The sequence below is a fragment of the Grammomys surdaster genome, unplaced genomic scaffold (genome assembly GCF_004785775.1).
Source record: "Grammomys surdaster isolate TR1022 unplaced genomic scaffold, NIH_TR_1.0 203, whole genome shotgun sequence".
NCBI lineage: Eukaryota > Metazoa > Chordata > Mammalia > Rodentia > Muridae > Grammomys > Grammomys surdaster.
In genome coordinates, this window is record NW_021604648.1 from 4,477,539 (window position 1) to 4,496,458 (window position 18,920).

Below are 18,920 nucleotides of genomic sequence, written 5' to 3' on the forward strand. Positions count from 1 at the left end.
CACAGTGCTTGTTCCCAAAGTATCTGGTGAGGGAGACTGGGGCAGACCTTTGGCCTAAGAGTTGAGTAGCACTCCTGTCTCGAAAAACCAATCCTGTGAAAAAAAAAAAAAAAAAAAAAAGAGTTGAGTAGCACTCACTCAGTGGGGTGCTCTTCCTGTGTGCTTTTGGAGTCAGTTACAGAATGGGAATCAAAGTGGGGAGAGGTGAGGAATAAAGGGGAGCAGTCCAGAGACCCTGGCAGAGGGTGGGGCGGGCTCTTACAGAATCAGAGATGTGTGCACGTTTTGTTTAACAGATATCTACAGGTGCTTCCTGTGGCAGATGCCAGGGAAACTGGTGAGCAAAAGTACCTAGAGCCCCGTTCACTGCTAACTGAATGTCCTGTCATCTTGGCTGCATTCATTTCTAACCCAGGGACTCTTATGTGTTCACTCTGAGGCAGGACACAAGACTCTACCAGCCTCTCTGAATTAGATGAATGAAGGCTGTGTGTGTTCATTCTCCACAGCCAACCCTACTGAGTCTTTGTGGGCTGTCCTAGAAACTTAAGTGTAGAGAGGGCCAGAAGAGTCTGGCTCTTCAGGCCGCTGTGGACTGACGACTCTACACTGGGCATCTGGGGCCTGAAGTCAAAGAGAGGCTAACCTTTGACTAACGAGGAGCTGGACTTCTGTTTGGGGCACTGGGAACACAGAGAATTAAGATTTAGTCTTGAGTGACCTGGGGCGCTCACTCACTCCTGAAGTGAACATCTCGAACAGCTCAGGTCAGTTTTAGATGATGCATTGGGGGTATCTTCTGAGAGCAGACAGAGTGTGGAAAAGTTTTGGAGAATTTATTTCAGCTGGGTGTGAAGATTGTGTATGCACGGCTGACAGATGTGGAAGTCTGGGGGCTTGACTGGATGGTCTAAGTTCTCAGGCAGCCTGTTGTGGCACACATGAAAGGAAAGGTGCATGGGGTGGGGCTAGTGCAGCTGTCCCACTGGGAGAAATGGGAGATTTTGCTGACTCGGGGCCTCTAAAGTGTCACACACGTTAAACAGTTTATTCTGCACACAGCATTGAAGGTAGTATAGTTACCAGCAGTTCTCAAAGCAGTAATACCTGGGAACCTATTAGCATTGCACATTCTGGGGCTACACTCCAGGCCTGCTTCCTCAGGCATTCAGTAGGAGGGGGAGGTGCTATATTTTCATAAACTCAAAGTTTGAGAAACATTGCTATAGTGTAACGAGTGTGAGCTTTGGACAGCAGTGAAGGGGCTGGGTTGGTTGGGCTGGGCAGAGAGGACATGATGTTCTGAGCAGTGTGCTACTTTACATACTTCCTTCTTTAAGAGACACGAAAAGTAATGGGCCAGGAGGTCTGTGCCACCATCCTCTCATGGAGATGCAAGATCTGGAATGCAGAGTAGGTCATAGCACTGGAACCGCTATCCATGCCAAGGTGACTCACAGTGTAGGGCTGCGTTGCTGGTGCCACCAGTCGCTTCTGCAGTGAAGTCTCCATCTGACCTGGATGGAAGGAAGGGGCTTACAGCTTGATCTTCCTTTCCCTAGAGCTTGGTGAGGGCCAACCTGGGACCAATGAGAGTGGGATGGCATCCTGACCTAGAAGGACAGTTGTTTGAGTTTTCGTAAAGTTTACCACATACACCTGGGAGCTGGGCTTAGTAAATAACCTATTCAAAGATACCAGCATTCACCACTGGTATTGATGGCTCATAGCTGAAGTGTGCGACTGAATGAGAGAGGTTTCCATGTACTGTGATTAGAACTACGTTAGATTGGAAAGAAAAGAACACAGTGGGAAAACACCTACACCACTAAAGGAGTTTTCTCCTCTCTCCCTAAGTTGTACCATGTGGTTATTACCACATCTCAGTTGAACACACTCCCGCTCATTTGTAAGGTGCCCTAACTCTGTGGCAGCTCCTGTGTTTGGTGGTGGATGGGGCCAGGTGTTCCTGCCCCTTGGAATCTGTCTTTGAAGCCAGTGAGCATAAGAACCAGGATAGGATACTGCTTGGGGGCAGCTTGGCACTAGCTGAGGTGAGAGCTGCCTCCATGTGCACCTCATCTTTTAGTAAGTGAGGCCTTGGGTCTTCTGTGATCCTCCAGACATCTCTGTTCATGAGTGGTAGGACCCGCAAGGGATTCTGGGACTAAGGTGGGGGCCTTCCTCCAGCCCTCCTGGTAATTGCCACTGTCTCCCAACAAAGGCCACTGCACACCTTTAAACACAAAATAGTCTTTTATTTGTCAACGAAGGCTACACGGGATCACTTCTGGGTTTGTTTTTATGCTTTTCCCCTTTTTTCTAGAAGGTTTCTACATCTGCATTTATTTACAGCCTTGGTGGTATTTACACAGTCAAGAATACAGTGTTAGAAACACAAAAGTGTTGAGAAAAAAACTTCTCAAAATTAGTTCCAGACTTCAGGAAAACTATTTCCACATGGTAAGGCCAGAGTCTCCAGTGTTGGTCATCCAGAGGCAGCTCATTATCGTCCTTTGCCAGAGCTGCAGGTTCAGAAGTCCTCAGAATGACGGGCACATTTAGAACAGTGGGGTTCTGGTGATGAGTGGATTAGAGCTGTTGGGGACCACCAGACATCTGTGGGTCAGCTTCTGCTGGGACAGCCGAGCCTGCCCACGGGCAGTCATCCCTGAACCATCAGCCCTTAGAATCAATCACATTTTTCTTAGGGACTAGGAAGTAGCCCAGTCTCACGCCTTTGGCATTCCCCAGAGGGTAAGAAATACAACACAGGACCCCCATCAAGGCCTCTGAAACACAACAGGGTCCCCATCTCATGCCTCCCCACCTTTGATCTTCCACAACACCCTGAAATCTCAGAGCCCACCACTGTTCCGGGCAGTCAAGTACACAAGGCTGGTTTTTAAGAATGAAAGGTTGGAGAGGATAAAGTTTCTGTCACCTGAGCAATGAGTCTTTAAAATGAGTTTGCTGTTTTGGGAAGGCTAAATAAAAAGGTCTTGAACCACAGAGTTCTTTTTTTTTTTTTTTAACTTTTGTCCCCTCTCGCAAAATTAGACAGTGGTTTTGACCTAGCTGGGGATGGCATGCCTCTCATGGAAGGCTTTCAGTCCTGATGAAGATCCCAGGGGAGAGGAGAGATTGGGACCCCCATGGGAGGTGACTCCTCCTACCCCCAGGATCCGCCTAGCCTCTTGGGCTAAGCGGCTGCTGTGTGGATGAAGGAATGCTCATCTTTGTGCCATGGGTGATTTAACCCCGAAGCCCAGCCCTCTGCTGGAAGCCAGCAAGCTCATCTCCCTGGGCACAAAGCCCAGTGTCACTGCTCTCACCACATGGCCATCAGAAATGCGAGGGCTGCAAATGGCATAGATGTGTTCTAAGATGTCACATTGAAATTCTTGCCTATAAAGGCAGTAACGTAAAAGTCACAGCTAAGGCCCTTTCTTCTTCTTCCTTGGCTCTGTGCCTGTAAAGCCCTGCCCAGCTTACTCAGCTCTTCTGCATCATCTGCCCCCCCCATGCCATCCCTGTTATTTGCAGGCACTTGTCCAGCCTCAGTCTCCCCTTAGCTTCCTAGGGTTTCTTTCAAACCCAGCATCCCTCAGTAGAGTCAGGCACTGGTGTGGACCTTGGGCTAGTTTCCCACCAGCAATTCTGAGCCAAATGTTAAAGGCTCAAAAAGTGTGGTTCACTACAGAGTCAGTATCACCACAGTACCCTCTGGTGATGCCTGTCTGGGAGATGACTACAAAGGAGGTCTTGGGGTATAAAAGATGAGGTCAGGAACTAAGAAAGTCTTGTTTAAGGTCATGGAGGAGGGGCTGAGGCTGAGGGACTAATTGGCCGTTGTGGAGGGTAGAAAAGGTGGGAACTAAGCAAAAACAAACTATAGCGGTTCAGAAGCTAACTCCTACCCATCAGAATCATAAACTTCCACCAGTGAGGAAGACCTGGTCACTCTCTCAAGTGGATAGATATAGTTAGTGTCCAAAGGACAGGTGTTATCCAGGATGGCATTTTATATTCAAAGCCTCCTAAACAGGCAAATGGAACTGTGGCTTGTGCCTTTAAACCCACCTGGGAGGTGGAATCCAACTCAAAGGGACCAAGGCTAGAGTTGAGGAAGGACAGCATCAATGTCAAGGGAGGCACATGGCACTGTCTGGCCTACAGCTGAGGTCCTTTAGAGCTCAGAGATCCTTGCATATTTCCTCTGTAGAAGAGAGATACTCTCTCTGGAATGGAGCCCAGGAAGAACACAGGATCGTTCCTTTCGAAAGAGAATACCCAATAACTCATAGTGTTCACTGATCCCTAAAAATATATTCTTTGAGGGAGGAAGATAGCGGAGGAGGAAGTCACAGGCTGGACAGCTACAAGGAGATGGTTCCCTTGGGTCACATGCTATCTCTGTCTTACAAGTAAATGTCCCCAGTGGATCTCAGCCAATGTCAGGTAGCGCCAGTATGGGACAGATCAACGAGGCCAACTCACAGGACAACTCTGCTCACAGGACCCTTACAGCAAAAGTACGTTTTGAGGGGCATATGTCTTTTGGATACAGAAAGACCTGTGTGCTTCAGGTCCAACTATTTTCTATCCCATCCAAGAATGATCATGCCAGAAACGTCCCCATTACCAACTCGTGCTGGGCACAGTGGGCCTGGGGGGGGGCGGCGCATCAAATCTGACCCAGCAGAGCTTTGATCCACAGGCAATGAGCAACCAGTGGTTAGAGCAGGCTGTGGCACACTGCTGTAGCAGTGTGCAGATTTATTTATTTATTTATTTATTTATTTATTTTATTTTTGGAATCGGGAAGAGCACTTAACGAAACACATCCTCTAATCCCAGTGGGACAACATAAGGCGAGAGCTCCCCTCCCCAACAAGCTTTGGACACCTCTCTCTGCCAGGCAGAACTACAGGCAGACAACACACTGTTCCGATCCTCGTGTGGTAAGAGACCTTCTTGGTTTCATTAACTCATGTCATATTCTGAAGACTCTGTAAGGCTATAAAGGTGCCATGAGCTTTATCAGTCCAACAAGGTTCCCACGGGGAATAGCTTAGACTCGGAATTCATTTTCCACACTTAATGTAAATGTAACCCATAAAAGTCCCATTTTCTAAGAAGCCCAGCTCAAAAGGAAGCATTTGGCTTCCCCTGTCTCCCAGACATTGTGAGTGCTAATGACAATGGTATCTAGGTAGACAAACCAGGACAGGAATCCTCCAGAGAGCTCCCAGCTCTTGTTGTTACAGTCCTCTGCCCTCCCTCCACACTTCCCCGGCCTGCTGGCTGCTGCCTCCCTCAGGGCAATCCTCCAACGCTGGCCGTATCTATGCCTACCCTCTTCCAAATGCTGTGTGCACAGGTCTTCACCGGAACAATGCTAGCCTGCACTTCTCGATCCATGGGTGCCAGCCTCCGGCACCACCATTCCTGATCTCAGTGGGGCTGTATGTCACCTATACGCCATACCAAAGAGCTCTTTCTTCTTATTTAAAAACATAAACAAACCCACTCCTGCCTGGGCTCCTCTAGTGAAGAATTCCACAGAAGGGATTTCCTGAAGGCCTAGACTCTGGGATTCTAGAGCCTCTGGGAATAGCCTGAACAGGGGAGGCAGAGGAGACTCCAGGAGCTAGTTAGGGTTCTTGGCTCATGCCTTTGCTGACTCCTTTCTTTGGCTGACTTGTTTTTTTTATGTATTGTTCCAGGATCAAAATCAAAGGCATCTCTTGCCACACTCCTGATTGTCAGTGGTGGCACCTGAGCACTGGAGGGAGGACAACCCAAAGCCATGGGGACAGGGTTTCCTGGCCTTCCCTGGACATTGGGAGCTTGCTGTGCACTGCTGGTTTTCATGCCTGACTTTGGGAGAGAGGAGGAGACGAGCGAGGGACATCGTGGAGGATCAACAAGTCACAGACATCCTGGGTGCTTTCACCTCTTGGAAAGGATGGGGCTCGCAGTCCCAGGATGTTATGTCACCAGACTAGGGAAAGGGCCTGGGAGACACTTCCTCTATTTCATTATGTGGGTGGTGGCGGCACTGACAACCACGCTAGAGATTTGTAAAAGGGAGAGGGGGGGTTCATTTAGCATCAAAATATAAAGCTCAGACAGGAGTTTGGGGTGGCTTGAAAAGGTGCTGAACAACATCGTGGAATTTTCCAGAGCATGATGTAGGTCCTCAGGAGGCACAAAACATGGTGAAGAGCAACTCACCACTTTCTGTGGGAGCCTAAGCAAAGCTCCCAAGGTCCCACTGGGCCCGTGACTCTCTGCACCCCTCAATCCTGCCAACCCCAGTCAGAGAAGAAAGGGCTACACATGAGACAAGTTAGCACAGACACTCGTGTCTCACACCACACTGGGTACCTAGGGGTGGATGAGGACAAGACGTGTCCCCTGAAGAGAGGAGAAATGTACCCCCAACGACAGGGAAAATTCCTCAAGGAAAAAACGGAACAAAGGACAATAAAGGTCCTCATCATGATCACACTACAGAAAAAACAAAACACAAAAAAACCCCTTCCATTCTTTGAAAAAAAAATGTGTGAAGGCCAAATTTGTGTTTTTCTTTTCTTAAAAACAAAAGGATGTTGCATGAATTAACAATGCAACACATATCTTTCTGTTTTGTTTTCTGCACTTGTTTAAAAAAAGTTTGTTCTTTTTTTTGTTTTTTGTTGTTGGTTTTTTTTTTTTGTTTGTTTGTTAAGTACAACACAGTCAGGAATACGGCCACAGAAGAGTAGCTGTCTTTGGCAAGAAGTCCAGGCCTTGGCCCTTTCTGTCACCTTCGGCCCATCTCGCTCTGTCTCATGAAGTGGATATTGTTGGCGCTGTCTGACAGTTCTGGGTACTGCTCGACGGAAGTCACAAAGAAGCCGTCATAGCCTTGCACCCTCCCCGTGTTCAGCACCTGCTGCTTCTCCCCATCTGTCCAGGCCCGCAGGCCTTCTTCCCCTTCCCGCAGTCTCTGCTGCTCTCGGGCCCAAGCCTGGCGCACAGCTCTCTGCCTGGCCAGCTCCAGCACCCGCGCTTTTTCCTCATCCACTGTTGTCCCGTAGCGGGTGTTCAGGCACAGTGCCCTGTACTGTAGCTGGATGTCAGTGTAGCGTCTAGTCCTGCCACTGAGCATGGTGTTGATCTGGGACACAGTGACGTTGACCCCGTTCTCCAGGGTTCTCCGCCCCCCACTAAGGCCCAGAATGGCCAGGTCACCTTCCGAAGGTCCTGGTTTCACAAAGTAGTGCGTGTCCACCCCGTCAATGGTGAAGTGAAGGTTCTCTAGATAGTGAGCATTGTTCAAGATGGCCGCAATCCTCCGCCCATCCTCATTGGCCACACTGATGATGTCAGTGGTCACTCGGCCGTCTTTCAAGGCAAACTTGACCCCTTTGCCAAAGATGGAACCACTGGAGGCAAACTTCTTTGTCTCTGGGGCCTGTTGGCAGCTGGTGATGGTGGAGCCATAAAGCTGGTCAAAGCGTTCTAGGGTAACGAAGGCCTTGAGTTGCTTCTGAACTTCACACTGTACCCCGAGGAAAGACTGACGGGGGAGGGCCATGAAAAAGAGAGAGGGAGAGTGTAAGACAAAGGGAAAAGCAAACCCCCAAGAGCACAGAGAATCAGTGTAAACAGTGAAGTCCAATCTGTGGGGATGTATTAGCTTGTAACGTCTGTCTCCGTGGTGCTGACCATCAGACCACCCAGCCATCCTTCACCCGTTTATCCCCACACCCTTCTATTTAGAGACACTTTAGGGAACAGCTGCTCTGGCCAGGCATCTTGCTGAGCAGTGGAGATACAGAATGAACTGGATATTGTCTTTGCCCTCAAAGAACTTGTTGTTTCATAGGTCCAGACACACATGACAGTGTTGCAGCTAGACATAATGACTGGTGGTCCAAAATACATCATAGCTAATAGATATGGCAACATTTCTTTATCTTCAAGCTCAAGAATTACCATCGAACACTGCTTGATCCCTATAATAGATACCGTTATTATTTCAGTTCATTTTTTTTTTTAAGACAGAGTATGTAGCCCTGGCTGGCCTGGAACTCAGTATGTATATCAAGTTAGTCTTGACCCCACAGAGACCCACCTACTTCTGCCTCTGCTGGGACTAAAGGCGTGTGCCACTGTACTCAGCTTCAAGATCACTTCTAGGGGAATGAGGGCTACAAAGCTCATTCCTGGCCTACAGTCCCACCACTCATCTCACGTTAGTATTCAAACCCAGGCCTGTCTGACTCTGGAGGCCGGTGTAAAGGACAGCTGCAGCAGTGAGAAGCAAACAAGGCTCAGAAGATGCTCAACACAAAGGTGGAGAAGAGAGGGAGAAGGTAGGGGTCTAAGAAATGTACGACGTTAGGAAAGCCATGAATTGTCTCAAGTCTCTCGATTGTTCTACTGCTCTGTTCTCCTCATACCCAAGCTCTTCGTGAAGGATTTCTGTCCCACAGTGCCCCCTTGGGCCTCCTCAAGTGTCCCCAGCTTGGCTGCTGTGGGGTCAGGTTGGACCCCGTTAGTTGGTGCGCTGTTTATCTGCCCCTCCCATTCTCAAGGAGCTCAGGGAAGCTGTGCTCAGGGCTCCAGGCTTTATCAGCAACTCAGGGCACAGGCTTTAGAAATAGACCCATCAGGCTCCCATTGAAATTAAGTCCTCTTTATAATTAATAGAACCCTGTCTGTGAACAATTATTTCCTAGAGTTTCACAAAAGCTGGAGTACTCAACAACAAAGATCTCCAATGCTTGCCAAGGGCAGAAATCAATAATTCATTGACAGGCAAGGTTGGCAAACAGGCAGCCAGAGAAGGGGACTCTGGGGAGCACAGCAGAAACCTGGCGGGGGAGGAAGTATTGTATGGCCGGAATCAGCCTTGGGAACAGCAAAATGCTGGGACATTTGGTCCAGGGGCTGGGGTATGAGGGTCTGGGACAGGCTAGGGCAGAAAGAGGATGGGCTCTGTGACCAGGCAGACCTAGGGTCATGTCATCTTCTGTCACTTCTCAGCTGAACCCCGTTGGGTAAGTTTACCTGAGTCTAGCCTCTTTATTTATGAAACAGGCTGTTTGCATGGTTCTGTCACTGAGTCACCGAAGCACCTACAGTGTGCTAGCCCCACACGCTAGGCGCTGACTGAGACACTTAACCTGTAACATAACCTGTTGGGATTCAGAATCTAGTAAAGGAATAAGAAAGAAAGCAAGAGTTGAATAGAACAGACCACCTGAGCAGACTCATCTGCAAGTCTGGGAGGAGGTAGCGAGGCTGAGCCTGATGGATTTAGCCTGGAACAAGAGAGATGGCTCAGTGGTTAAGTGCACTGACTGCACTTCCAGAGGTCCTGAGTTCAAGTCCCAGCAACCACATGGTGGCTCACAACCATCTGTAATGAGATGCCCTCTTCTAGTGTGTCTGAAGACAGCTACAGTGTATAATAAATAAATAAATCTTAAAAAAAAAAAGAAAGAAATAGGGACACGGTGCTGGGAACTGGCTCAGTCAGTAACGTGCACATCCCACAAGCATGAGGACCTCAGTTCAGATCCCCAGGACCCAGGTAAAGAGCTGAGCATGGAGGCACATGTCTGTAATATCAGTGCTTCGCAGGAAGATCACTGAGCCTTTTGGTCAGCTTGTCTGAATCTGTGAGCTCCAGGTTCAGTGAGGGACACACACAAACACAATATCTCTCTCAAAAGAGTGGAGGTATGTATACACACACACACACACACACACACACACACACACACGCATGCAGAAGTAGGGGGAGCAAGAGGGGGAGGAAGAGGAGAACAGGGGTGGTAGAGGTTTCCAAGCACAGGATTATGTCATGAGGCATTGCTGCTCTCCCCAGAGTTCACTGTCCCTGGGCTAGCATCCCCTAGGCTTGGTTTCTGCTAACCCACCCTTGCATTCCATCGGCCACAGTACAGGGCTGGACACAGAATTCCTGATACAGAATTCCTGATACAGAATTCATGATTGGAGGCTGAGGTTGGGAGGGGCAACATGTGAAGTAAGTGGTCAGCAGGTGGGACGAGACTGTTGTAAAACATCTTCCCAGCCATATAATTCAGAGTCTTTGAAATTTGGTCATAAAAGGGAGATAAGGAAAAGCAACTTTTTTCCCTCTTATAGCCCTCCTAGTCATGCCCAGCCAGAGGACACAGAATGGACAAACCTGGGTTTGAATTGTCTCAAGTATTAAACCTGTACAAGGAGACGAATACCAGTATGGTGTATTTGCGAGCTAACATAAGTACAATGACATTCAATGCCAGGCTCATCAGGTGCTCAAAAAAAAAAAAAAAAAATCACATTTGCATTCAGAACACTCCTTTTCTCTTAGTATTTTTGCCCATGGAGTGACAAAAGCTGATTATTTTTTTGTGGTACTCTGAACATGGTGGGTTACAAAAAACTCCTTCATGCAGCCTGTGAGTGTCCATGTGTGCTGCTACAGTTGGGTCCCCGGGGCCTGCCTAGCCATAGTTTGCTGTCTGCTAAAAGCTGTCTGGCAGGAGCCATGAAGGTGCTGCCTCAGTTTCCATCCTTGTCTTGATTTTCCTGCACGGTTGGTAGGGCCCCTACTACAGTGTCAGAATGGCCAAGGTGTGGCTGTCATGTGGAACATTACCTTGCTGTTGTCCCATTCCTGAGTTTTCATCTGTGTGTGCACGAGCTCATAGGAGGGTTCCATGGCATCTGTGTCTGGTTTGGGATAGCCAGGTATCACGTTGTGCAGCTGGAATCCAAAGGTGAGTAGCCAGCTGTTGACATCTGGGTGGAGAGAAGCAGAAATAAGCTTGGGGAGTAAGTGAGCCACTGACCAGGGGCCACAAGGGGAAAGTAACAGAACTGACTGTTATATTTAATGGAAATAATGTCCTGGTCTTAAAGCCAAATGTGCTGCTGGGTCCCAGGAATCCCTCTGCCAGGCACGTGCCCAGAATCCTCCTCAAAGGGGTAGATCCAAGAGAGATGAAACCTAAGCAGGGCCTAGGCTTCCAGATAGCTGTATGTCTCTCCCCCCTTATATGCTTACCCAGAGGTAGTGCTCGTAGATTAAGCTCTCCCAGGCCCACCCACAGACCCTCAGTAGGAAACCCTTGCAAAGGTCAGTCAGACCTAAGAAAGGATTTTAATAGCTGCCTCTAAAAGAGAAAAATTCACTTAAGAAACAAGCTGCCCCTCCTCTACCAGCCCTCTTTGTAGTTATTAGAGCCTCAGGGCCAAAGTGCCTCTGGGCATGGTGCTGGCTAGTGCAGATCAAAGGGCTTTCCTGTTTGCTACTGTCTTTTACTTCTGACAGCACAAGGAAGTCACTCGAACTCCCATTGCCTTAGCCTGCTTGTCTCTAAGCTTACTAATCACATTCCTTGGAGTTGTGAGTTACAGATAAGGTTTTTCCAGTGAGTGTTTGGCTCACTGAAGAATGGAATCAGAAATCTATGATCCTGGGCTGGTAGAGTGCTTGCCTCTTTTGGATGAAGACCTCGGTTCAGTTTCAAGAACTATGTAAATTGATGCACCCGGGAGGTGGAGGCAGGAGGAGCAGAAGTTGAAGGATATCCTTGGCTACATAGTGAGTTTATGGTTAGCCTAGGTTACATGAAATCTATCTTAAAAGAAGGCAAAGCAAAACTGAGAATGACAACAAACAGACCATCCAGCTAACCAATCAAATACAAAACGCAAAAGCCATGACCTTCTATGGGGGTTGAGGTGGATGATAACGCAGATGTGTTAAACAGACCCAGAATACGGGTGTCTCAGTGACAGGGGAGGGGTGGGGTGGGTGGTGGTGGTGTACAATTTTTTAAGGCCTGCCTCAGAGCCAGGTGACATTTGTTTCTTTCCAATGTAAATGCATCTCTGTTAGGGGGTTCCATTGATGACCTATGCCAAGGAGGAAGTGACACCCTCTGGAAGCTACCGATAGGGAGTGACCTCTGGGGGTCGACAGTTGTGTTCCTGACACTACTGTGACCCAGGAACCTCTCCTATCTAGGCACCTTCCATTTGTTTTTGCCTCATTTGTTTGTTTTGTTTTCCATTGTCCCAGGCCCCTCGCTAGGACCCAGGTTTGACTTCTTACTTCAGCCTTGCTGTGCAGCTGGAAAACAGGAAGGGAGAGAGTGTAGCAGTTAAGGCCGCACAAAGCACGTGCTGGTTTCTCAGCGTATGAACAGTGAACTTGGAGAATCTACTTCTCTGAGGTTTAGTTCCCTTGTTTGCATCCTGACAATAGGAATGGTTTTAACTGAAGAATAAGGATAGCATTTAGAGGCAGTTCTTGGGCAGCAGGAGCTGTTCCAAGCTTGCGCCTGAAACGCTGGGTTTAGTGTACAATATCTAGGTCAGTCTCTCAAGGGGGTTTCTGTCATGGTGCATCCCAAGACCCCCATTTTCTTGTTTATAACAGGGGCTTGGATGGCTTTTCTCCATGGCTCTTTCCTCACTGAATTTCCAGTATTCATTCTAGTATTCTCAGCAGACGGATCTTTGGGAAATTAAAACAAACAGAACATACATGGAGGGAACACCTTACAAAGCCCTTTTGCTTGAGTCTGAGAATGTGCTTCAGGAATTTTGTGGTTATCTGGAGTAGTGCACATCCCTAGGAAAGCAGGGGGCGCCGGAGAGGGCTGGGCTTTAATTATGAGTGATGGAAGATGGAAGACAGAAAACTTTGCTATCATGTCTTTCAGGAAAATGTCAGACATCTATTTATTAGCTAGCTTTCCTACCAGGCTTTTCTGAAGAGCAGGGAACTATACTCTTACAACCTCAGGGGCAAGTGTTTCTTTTCTCTTGAAAAGCTCCAGGAGTTACCTGTCAGTCCCAGAAGGCACTGCTGCCTCGGGGGAGGAATAAAGCACAAGTGATTTGAAGCCCTTTCACAAGTGTGGGCTTTTGTTCTGCACAGAATGTATTTGAATCCAAAAAAACAAAACAAACAAACCAAAACTAAGCATCTTGAAGTCCAACACCACAGAGTTCTGAGGATGGCTTCCCAAGGTCTTTGTGAAGGGTTACTTTACCAGTCCTGAACTTCTCTGTCTGTGTCTCAGGCAAAGGCTCAGCACGATGATGTGTGACATCCACCCATGGTGGACATTTCAGGGTCGCCTCCCTATGATCCAATTCTGCATTCTTTCTGTGTTGGACCATGTGATCCAAGGTCATCCAATCAGTGCACTCTGTCCTCCTCAACCCTGGTAATTGCGTCATTGTCACATGAGCCAGGCCTACCTAACAGGAACATAACTCAGGACCTTTGTAGGTATGTTTGGATAAAAAAAAATAAGCTTTCTCCATTGGAGTTCAGGATGTGAGTGAGGATACAGTTAGCCCACCGAGAAGGTAAAAAGTAAGGTGTAACGAGAATCAGCAGAATCCTAGTTTCATATTAGCCACTGCAAATCATTTCTGATGTTTGAAAGCTTGATTGTTTAGATGACAGATATCTTTTTTCATGTGCCGCAGGATCCACTTCGTAGGTAAAATCAATTTTGGGGTCATGACCAGTATTTTCATTGAGGTGGAATACACTAGACTAGAAAATATATAGATACCAAACTTAAGAACTGCTTTGCAAACTGTTGGTTTTAGTGTTTTATAGTGATATAAAATATATTTTCTTTTTTTGAGGTAGGTCCTCTCCTCCTATTCAGGTTGTGTAGTCAAGAGTGACCTTGAACTTCTGACCCTCCAGCCTCCACCTCTGGAATACTGAGGTTACAGGAATGGAAACACAACACCTACTTTATTTGGTGCTGGGGATGGAGTCCAGGACTTCACACATGCTAACAGGCACCCTGCAGACTGAGCTACATTTCTAAGCTTCACAAATCCTTTTCTTAAAGCGGGCTCACAGTCAAAGACGTTTGTGAAAGGGGACATGTGTTCCATGAAGGCAGGAGCCAAGCCTTCTTCCCCTTCGGATGTTTAGCATGGGTCTGGCGCAGAGAAGGTATAACCAATATGATATTTGCTGGATTTAACTGTCTGGGAAATGAAACACAAACTGTAAGGTGCCCCTTGGATAGTTGAGATCCTGTGCTAGAAAGCAGGATTTAGAGGCTGGGTGATTATCACGGGAGATGTTCTGAAATCGGAGAGCCCTGTTCTGTGTGACTCTTTGCAGACCCTTGGTCCTTTAGGGTCTCACATATCTCATCTGTAGAATGCAGATAATTGTGGTGATCTCACAGAGCTGTTGCCAGGCTTAAAGGAGACGGTATCTGCAAGTGCTTGGCAAGGAGTGTTTAATCATGCCAGTGCTATTCTGAAAGGAGGCTATATGCATATGGTAGTGTACAAAGGAAGACGGGGAGGGCAATAATATTTTGGCAAGCTTTAACAATTTTTTTTATGGAAAATTACATTTCCTATTACAGTATTTTTTTTCCCCCAGCTATAGTAACATGCCAAGATGTCTCACAGGAAACCCACTGAAGGGTGAGGCAGGGGGCGTGCTTTGTGCAGACAGATGTAATGAAAATGTCATCCTAATCTGTCAAGGCTCTGTAGTGCTAGCAGCCAAGTTGAACATGGTAAAAGCTGGGAATGCTGTCAAAATATATGTATTTATCCCCAGGTCCCAAGTATGTTTTCATGACACCTGTGTACCACCTTGGTCTCCCTTCTAGTCCTTGACTGGGATTCTTCCTCTAAAAAGAACAACCTAGATTTTTGCCCCCTGGAAAAAAGGAATTCTCCTATTGATTTCAGCAGAAATGGGATCCAGATGAGACCATCAAGGTGAAGGGTGAGGGAGCCCATCCATGCCCCCATACCAGTCTGTGAGCTAGACACAAGGCCCTGTTTCCAATTTTGTGAATGTTGATCCCACTCTTTGGAATGCCTCTCTCCCTACTACTTGAAATCTATTCAGGAGTCAGCCTCAAGGATCAGCTAGTCTTTGAAGGCTTCCCAGAACCCTGTGGGCAGAGCCGGCTGCTAGCCTTCTGTAATTTAATGTCCATCTGTGCCAATCTTCCTCATGGCCCCTCACATTGGACCAGAGTGTGTATTCCCTCTGATAGTGAAGAAATCTGAGGGCAGGGATCATCTTTCTATTCTCATGCCTGGAACCGGGAGGGGTGGGATGGAGGAAACAGCTGCACAAGGGGGGGCAAATGGACTGAACCCGAGATTAGCAGGTCTTCTCAGTATAAATCCTCACAAGGAACTGGCTGGCTTTATTTGGATCCCATAGAGACTCTCCCTGTGTAGCTCCCGGAGGGACTGTAGCAGCCTGAGATGTCTGCATCTGCAGGACCCATGAGATACTTTGTATTCAAGTTGGTTTTGGAGGAATGAAAAGTGACATTCCTTTTTAAAGCAAAAGGGTAAAGGAAAGGGATTCCGCATGAGCTGTGCTAGGCATGTACATCTCCTGTCACCCTTGGTGGTGGTGGGGTGGATGTGTGTATATATGTTATACCCACATACATACATATATAGATACATACATACATACATACATATTATACGTATTGTGTGTACATACAATGTATGTATGTATGTACATACATATTATATGTATGTACACACAATACATATGTATGTATGTATGATATGTATGCACACACACACATACACCCCACCACTAACACACACACACACACACACACACACACACACACACCCCTATTTTGAGACATGGTATCATATATATTCCAGGCTAGCCTTAGCCTCACTAAGTAGTCAAGGCTGATGTGGAACTCTTGATCACCCAGCCTCAACCTTCTGAGTGCTGGATCTAAGCCAGGGCTCTGCTGCATGATAGGAAGCACTCTACCAGCTGAACTCTGGGTGTTTCCTTAATCTTCTAGTTTATCTTTGATTGCTGAGTTATTAATGATGTCTACTTGTGCCTGATTCAGTTATTTTTAAAAAACAAAAACGCAGGGTCTTCTATAGCCCAGACTGGTCCAGATCTCTCCTGATCTTCACATCCCCTGCCCCTCCCCCAGCTTATCTGTTTTGGTTTTTAGGTTTCCAATAGTTGCTCTAGCATAGTATATGAACATTTAGCCAACCAGAATAAGGGTAGGTATTTTAAGTATTTTATTTATCTTGAAACAGGATCATGGTGTTACTATACTTACTCAGGCCTGGTTGGCCTGAAACTCATTATATAGACTAGGCTAGCCTTGATCTCATAGAGACCTCTGCCTGCCTCTGCCTCCTCAGTGCTGGGCTTAAAGGTGTGAACCACCATACCGACTGTGGTATTCTATTAACATAAGCCCAGGAAACTAAAATTCAGAGCAGTAAAATAATATGTCATAGCTAAGACATGGCAAGTCCATTCCCTTAGCTCTGTCTGTCTCCAAAATCTGTTTTCCATCATCATAAGTTAGAACAACTGATTTTATTTTAGCCACACCTTAACTCATATTACTGAGGACTCAAATCTGGCTTGATTTCTATGTCAGAAACTCCCAGAGAGCATTCCAAAGGTAGTTTCCAGTGAGGCATTAGGATTTTATAGCAAAATAATTTAGAAAAGTTGTAGGTAAGTATACTAAAGGAGCACTTTTTACTACAGAACCTCTTAGAGCCTGGATAAACTGAAGTGTAGTATGAAAAATTAAGAATAGCTGTCCACAGAATCAACTGACCAGGAATCCCAAGTGGGTCTCACCTAGGTCCTCTGTAAATATGTTATGTGTAGCTCAGTGTTCTTGAGGGATTACTAACAGTGGGAGCAGGGACTGTTTCGGACTTGTTTGCCTGCCTTTGAGACCCTTTTCCTCTTACTAGTTGCCTCATCAGCCTGGATGTGATGTGCCTGGTGTCATTGCAGCTTGTTATACAGTATTTGCTTGATGCCCCTGGAAGGCCTGCTCTTTTCTGAGGGGAGGTAAAGGTGGGGTGACTATGAGGTGAAAAGAGGAGGTGGGGAGGAAAGACAAGACTAGCGGGAGACGAGGGAGGGGAAACTGTAGTCAGGATGTAATATAAAAGCAAAATAAATGGAAAGGAAAAAAAATATAAAATATAATGGTAGTCCTGATGCTGGGTCCATTATTTCCAGACTAGTCTCCAAACTAGTGTTTCTGTAGATAGACTTTGGGAGAGGATGCCATTAGAGACAGTCAATGTCTCCAGTCACCCCATACCAGCTTTCTCAAGGAGCAATGGGGTAGGTCCTGACCTAGGGTGTACCTCACTGCTCACCTGTCATGAAGCACTTGATGTCCTGAGAGTTGCTGATGGGGTTGTTGTTCTTAAACATGTAGAGATGAAAAGGCACGATGCTGCTGCTACTCAGGCGTTTCCAGAGCTCATGGTCTGGGCTCGTCCAGCGTCCGGCCAGCACATCATAATCCCGTCGGCCCATGTGGACAAGCTTGGTGAGTGGATCATAGAGGCCACCATGGTAGCCAATGATGATCTGGAAGTTAGGGTTTGTGTCCATATAGATCTCCCCATAGGCTGTGTATAGGATCTGCTTAATCATCAAGCCAGTTCCACTGAAGACAGCAAGAGGGGTCCCGATGTTGTCACAAGCTATGTAAAACTCATCGCCACTGCTTAGCTCCATGGCAAAGAGGTGTCCTTGCAGATCATAGTAGAGGGACGTGATCTCAGAGCTGGAGTGGTTGTAGAGGTGGGTGACCTTGGTGGGATTGGTCAGGTCTGCATAGAAGAACTGTAGGTGGTGGCTGTGGCTGCTCTTGCTGGATACTCGCCTCCCCAGGCCGTCATAGCGGTACCTGACACTCCACCCACTAGCCCGGTTGTAGGCTTTGATGAGCAGGCCAGCTGAATTGTACTCGAAGACATCTCCACCCCGCTGCCTCAGGAAGCCATCTTCATCCACCTTGTACTGCACATCGCCCAACCTAGTGATGCGGTCACGGAGGTCATACCGTAGTGGTGTGAGCCTTGCACTGTTCCCAGGGCTCAGCAAGTGTAGGTTCCCATTGAGGTCATAGCTGTAGCGCCAGAGTGGCTTGTCATTGATGGAGACTGTCTGCAGCTGGCCATCAGCATCGTACTCATACGAGTAGCGGGTGGTGTTGGCATAGGGTCCTACCTTTAGCTCTTTCTTCACTACCCGTCCCATGTTATCATACTGAACGGTCATCCAGTACATGAGTGACCGGAAGATCTCATACTGTACTTCCTTCATCCTGCCATAAGCGTCAAAATGCTTGGTGTGGGTCATGACGGCTGTGGTAATGATCTGGTTGATGTCATAGTAGATGACACCAAACTTCCCAAACTGTTCTGTCTTGCCTGACACATCGTCATAGCGGTAGAGATCGATGGGCAGTGGGGTCTCGTTGATCACAGCCTGCATGCTGGTCACACGGAAACTGTTGTCATAGTTGTAATCAAAGCGGGCATTGACCATGCCTTCTTCCGTGAAACGGAAGATCTGACGGTCAATCAGGGGCCCAATCTGACGGTAGCGGATAGTACAGGTGAAGCCCTCGTTCTGTAGGTTGACGGTCTTCAGCATACCTGCGGTCTCGTCGTAGGTGAAGCTGACCTTGGTGGTGTCATACAGAGTCTCGGCCAGCTTTGACAACTTGCCATACTTGTAGATGACCCTGCGGCCAGTGCCCAAGTAGAAGGTATGCAACAGGTGTCCATCCTCAGTGAAGTCCTGTATGACTGAGGCATTGCCTTCTGGGGGTTGGTAGATGTTCCTATAGTAGCCCACTGAGCGAATGGTCTCCAGCGTCTGCCGGGCTACATTGGGCATGGTCACAGAAGAGAGGCGGTCGTTCTTGTCAAACTCGAAGATGTACTGCCTCTGGCTATGGAGGTGAAGCACCATGGACTGGAGGGAGAAGAAGATCATAGATGAAGGAGGTGGGGGAAGGAATGACAGCCCCAAGTACCCACAACTTAAAGGA

The 18,920-nt window shown here is 47.5% G+C and overlaps 1 protein-coding gene across 5 annotated transcripts in view; it reads right to left on the bottom strand.

Moving 5' to 3' along the window:
• Window positions 1-2,237: 2,237 nt before the first annotated feature.
• Window positions 2,238-18,920, bottom strand: part of Tenm4 (teneurin transmembrane protein 4) — a 725,631-nt gene continuing 708,948 nt past the window's right edge. For 3 of the 5 annotated variants that reach the window (XM_028770606.1, XM_028770607.1, XM_028770604.1), the window contains exons 31-33: window positions 17,230-18,844; window positions 10,673-10,815; window positions 2,238-7,570 (exon numbers count right to left, since the gene is read on the bottom strand). In XM_028770606.1, the coding sequence (XP_028626439.1) occupies window positions 6,812-7,570; window positions 10,673-10,815; window positions 17,230-18,844 (2,517 nt within the window). In that variant the 3' untranslated portion in view covers window positions 2,238-6,811. The remainder of the gene's footprint in view (window positions 7,571-10,672; window positions 10,816-17,229; window positions 18,845-18,920) is intronic. The other 2 variants (XM_028770608.1, XM_028770605.1) reach the window with 1 other exon arrangement.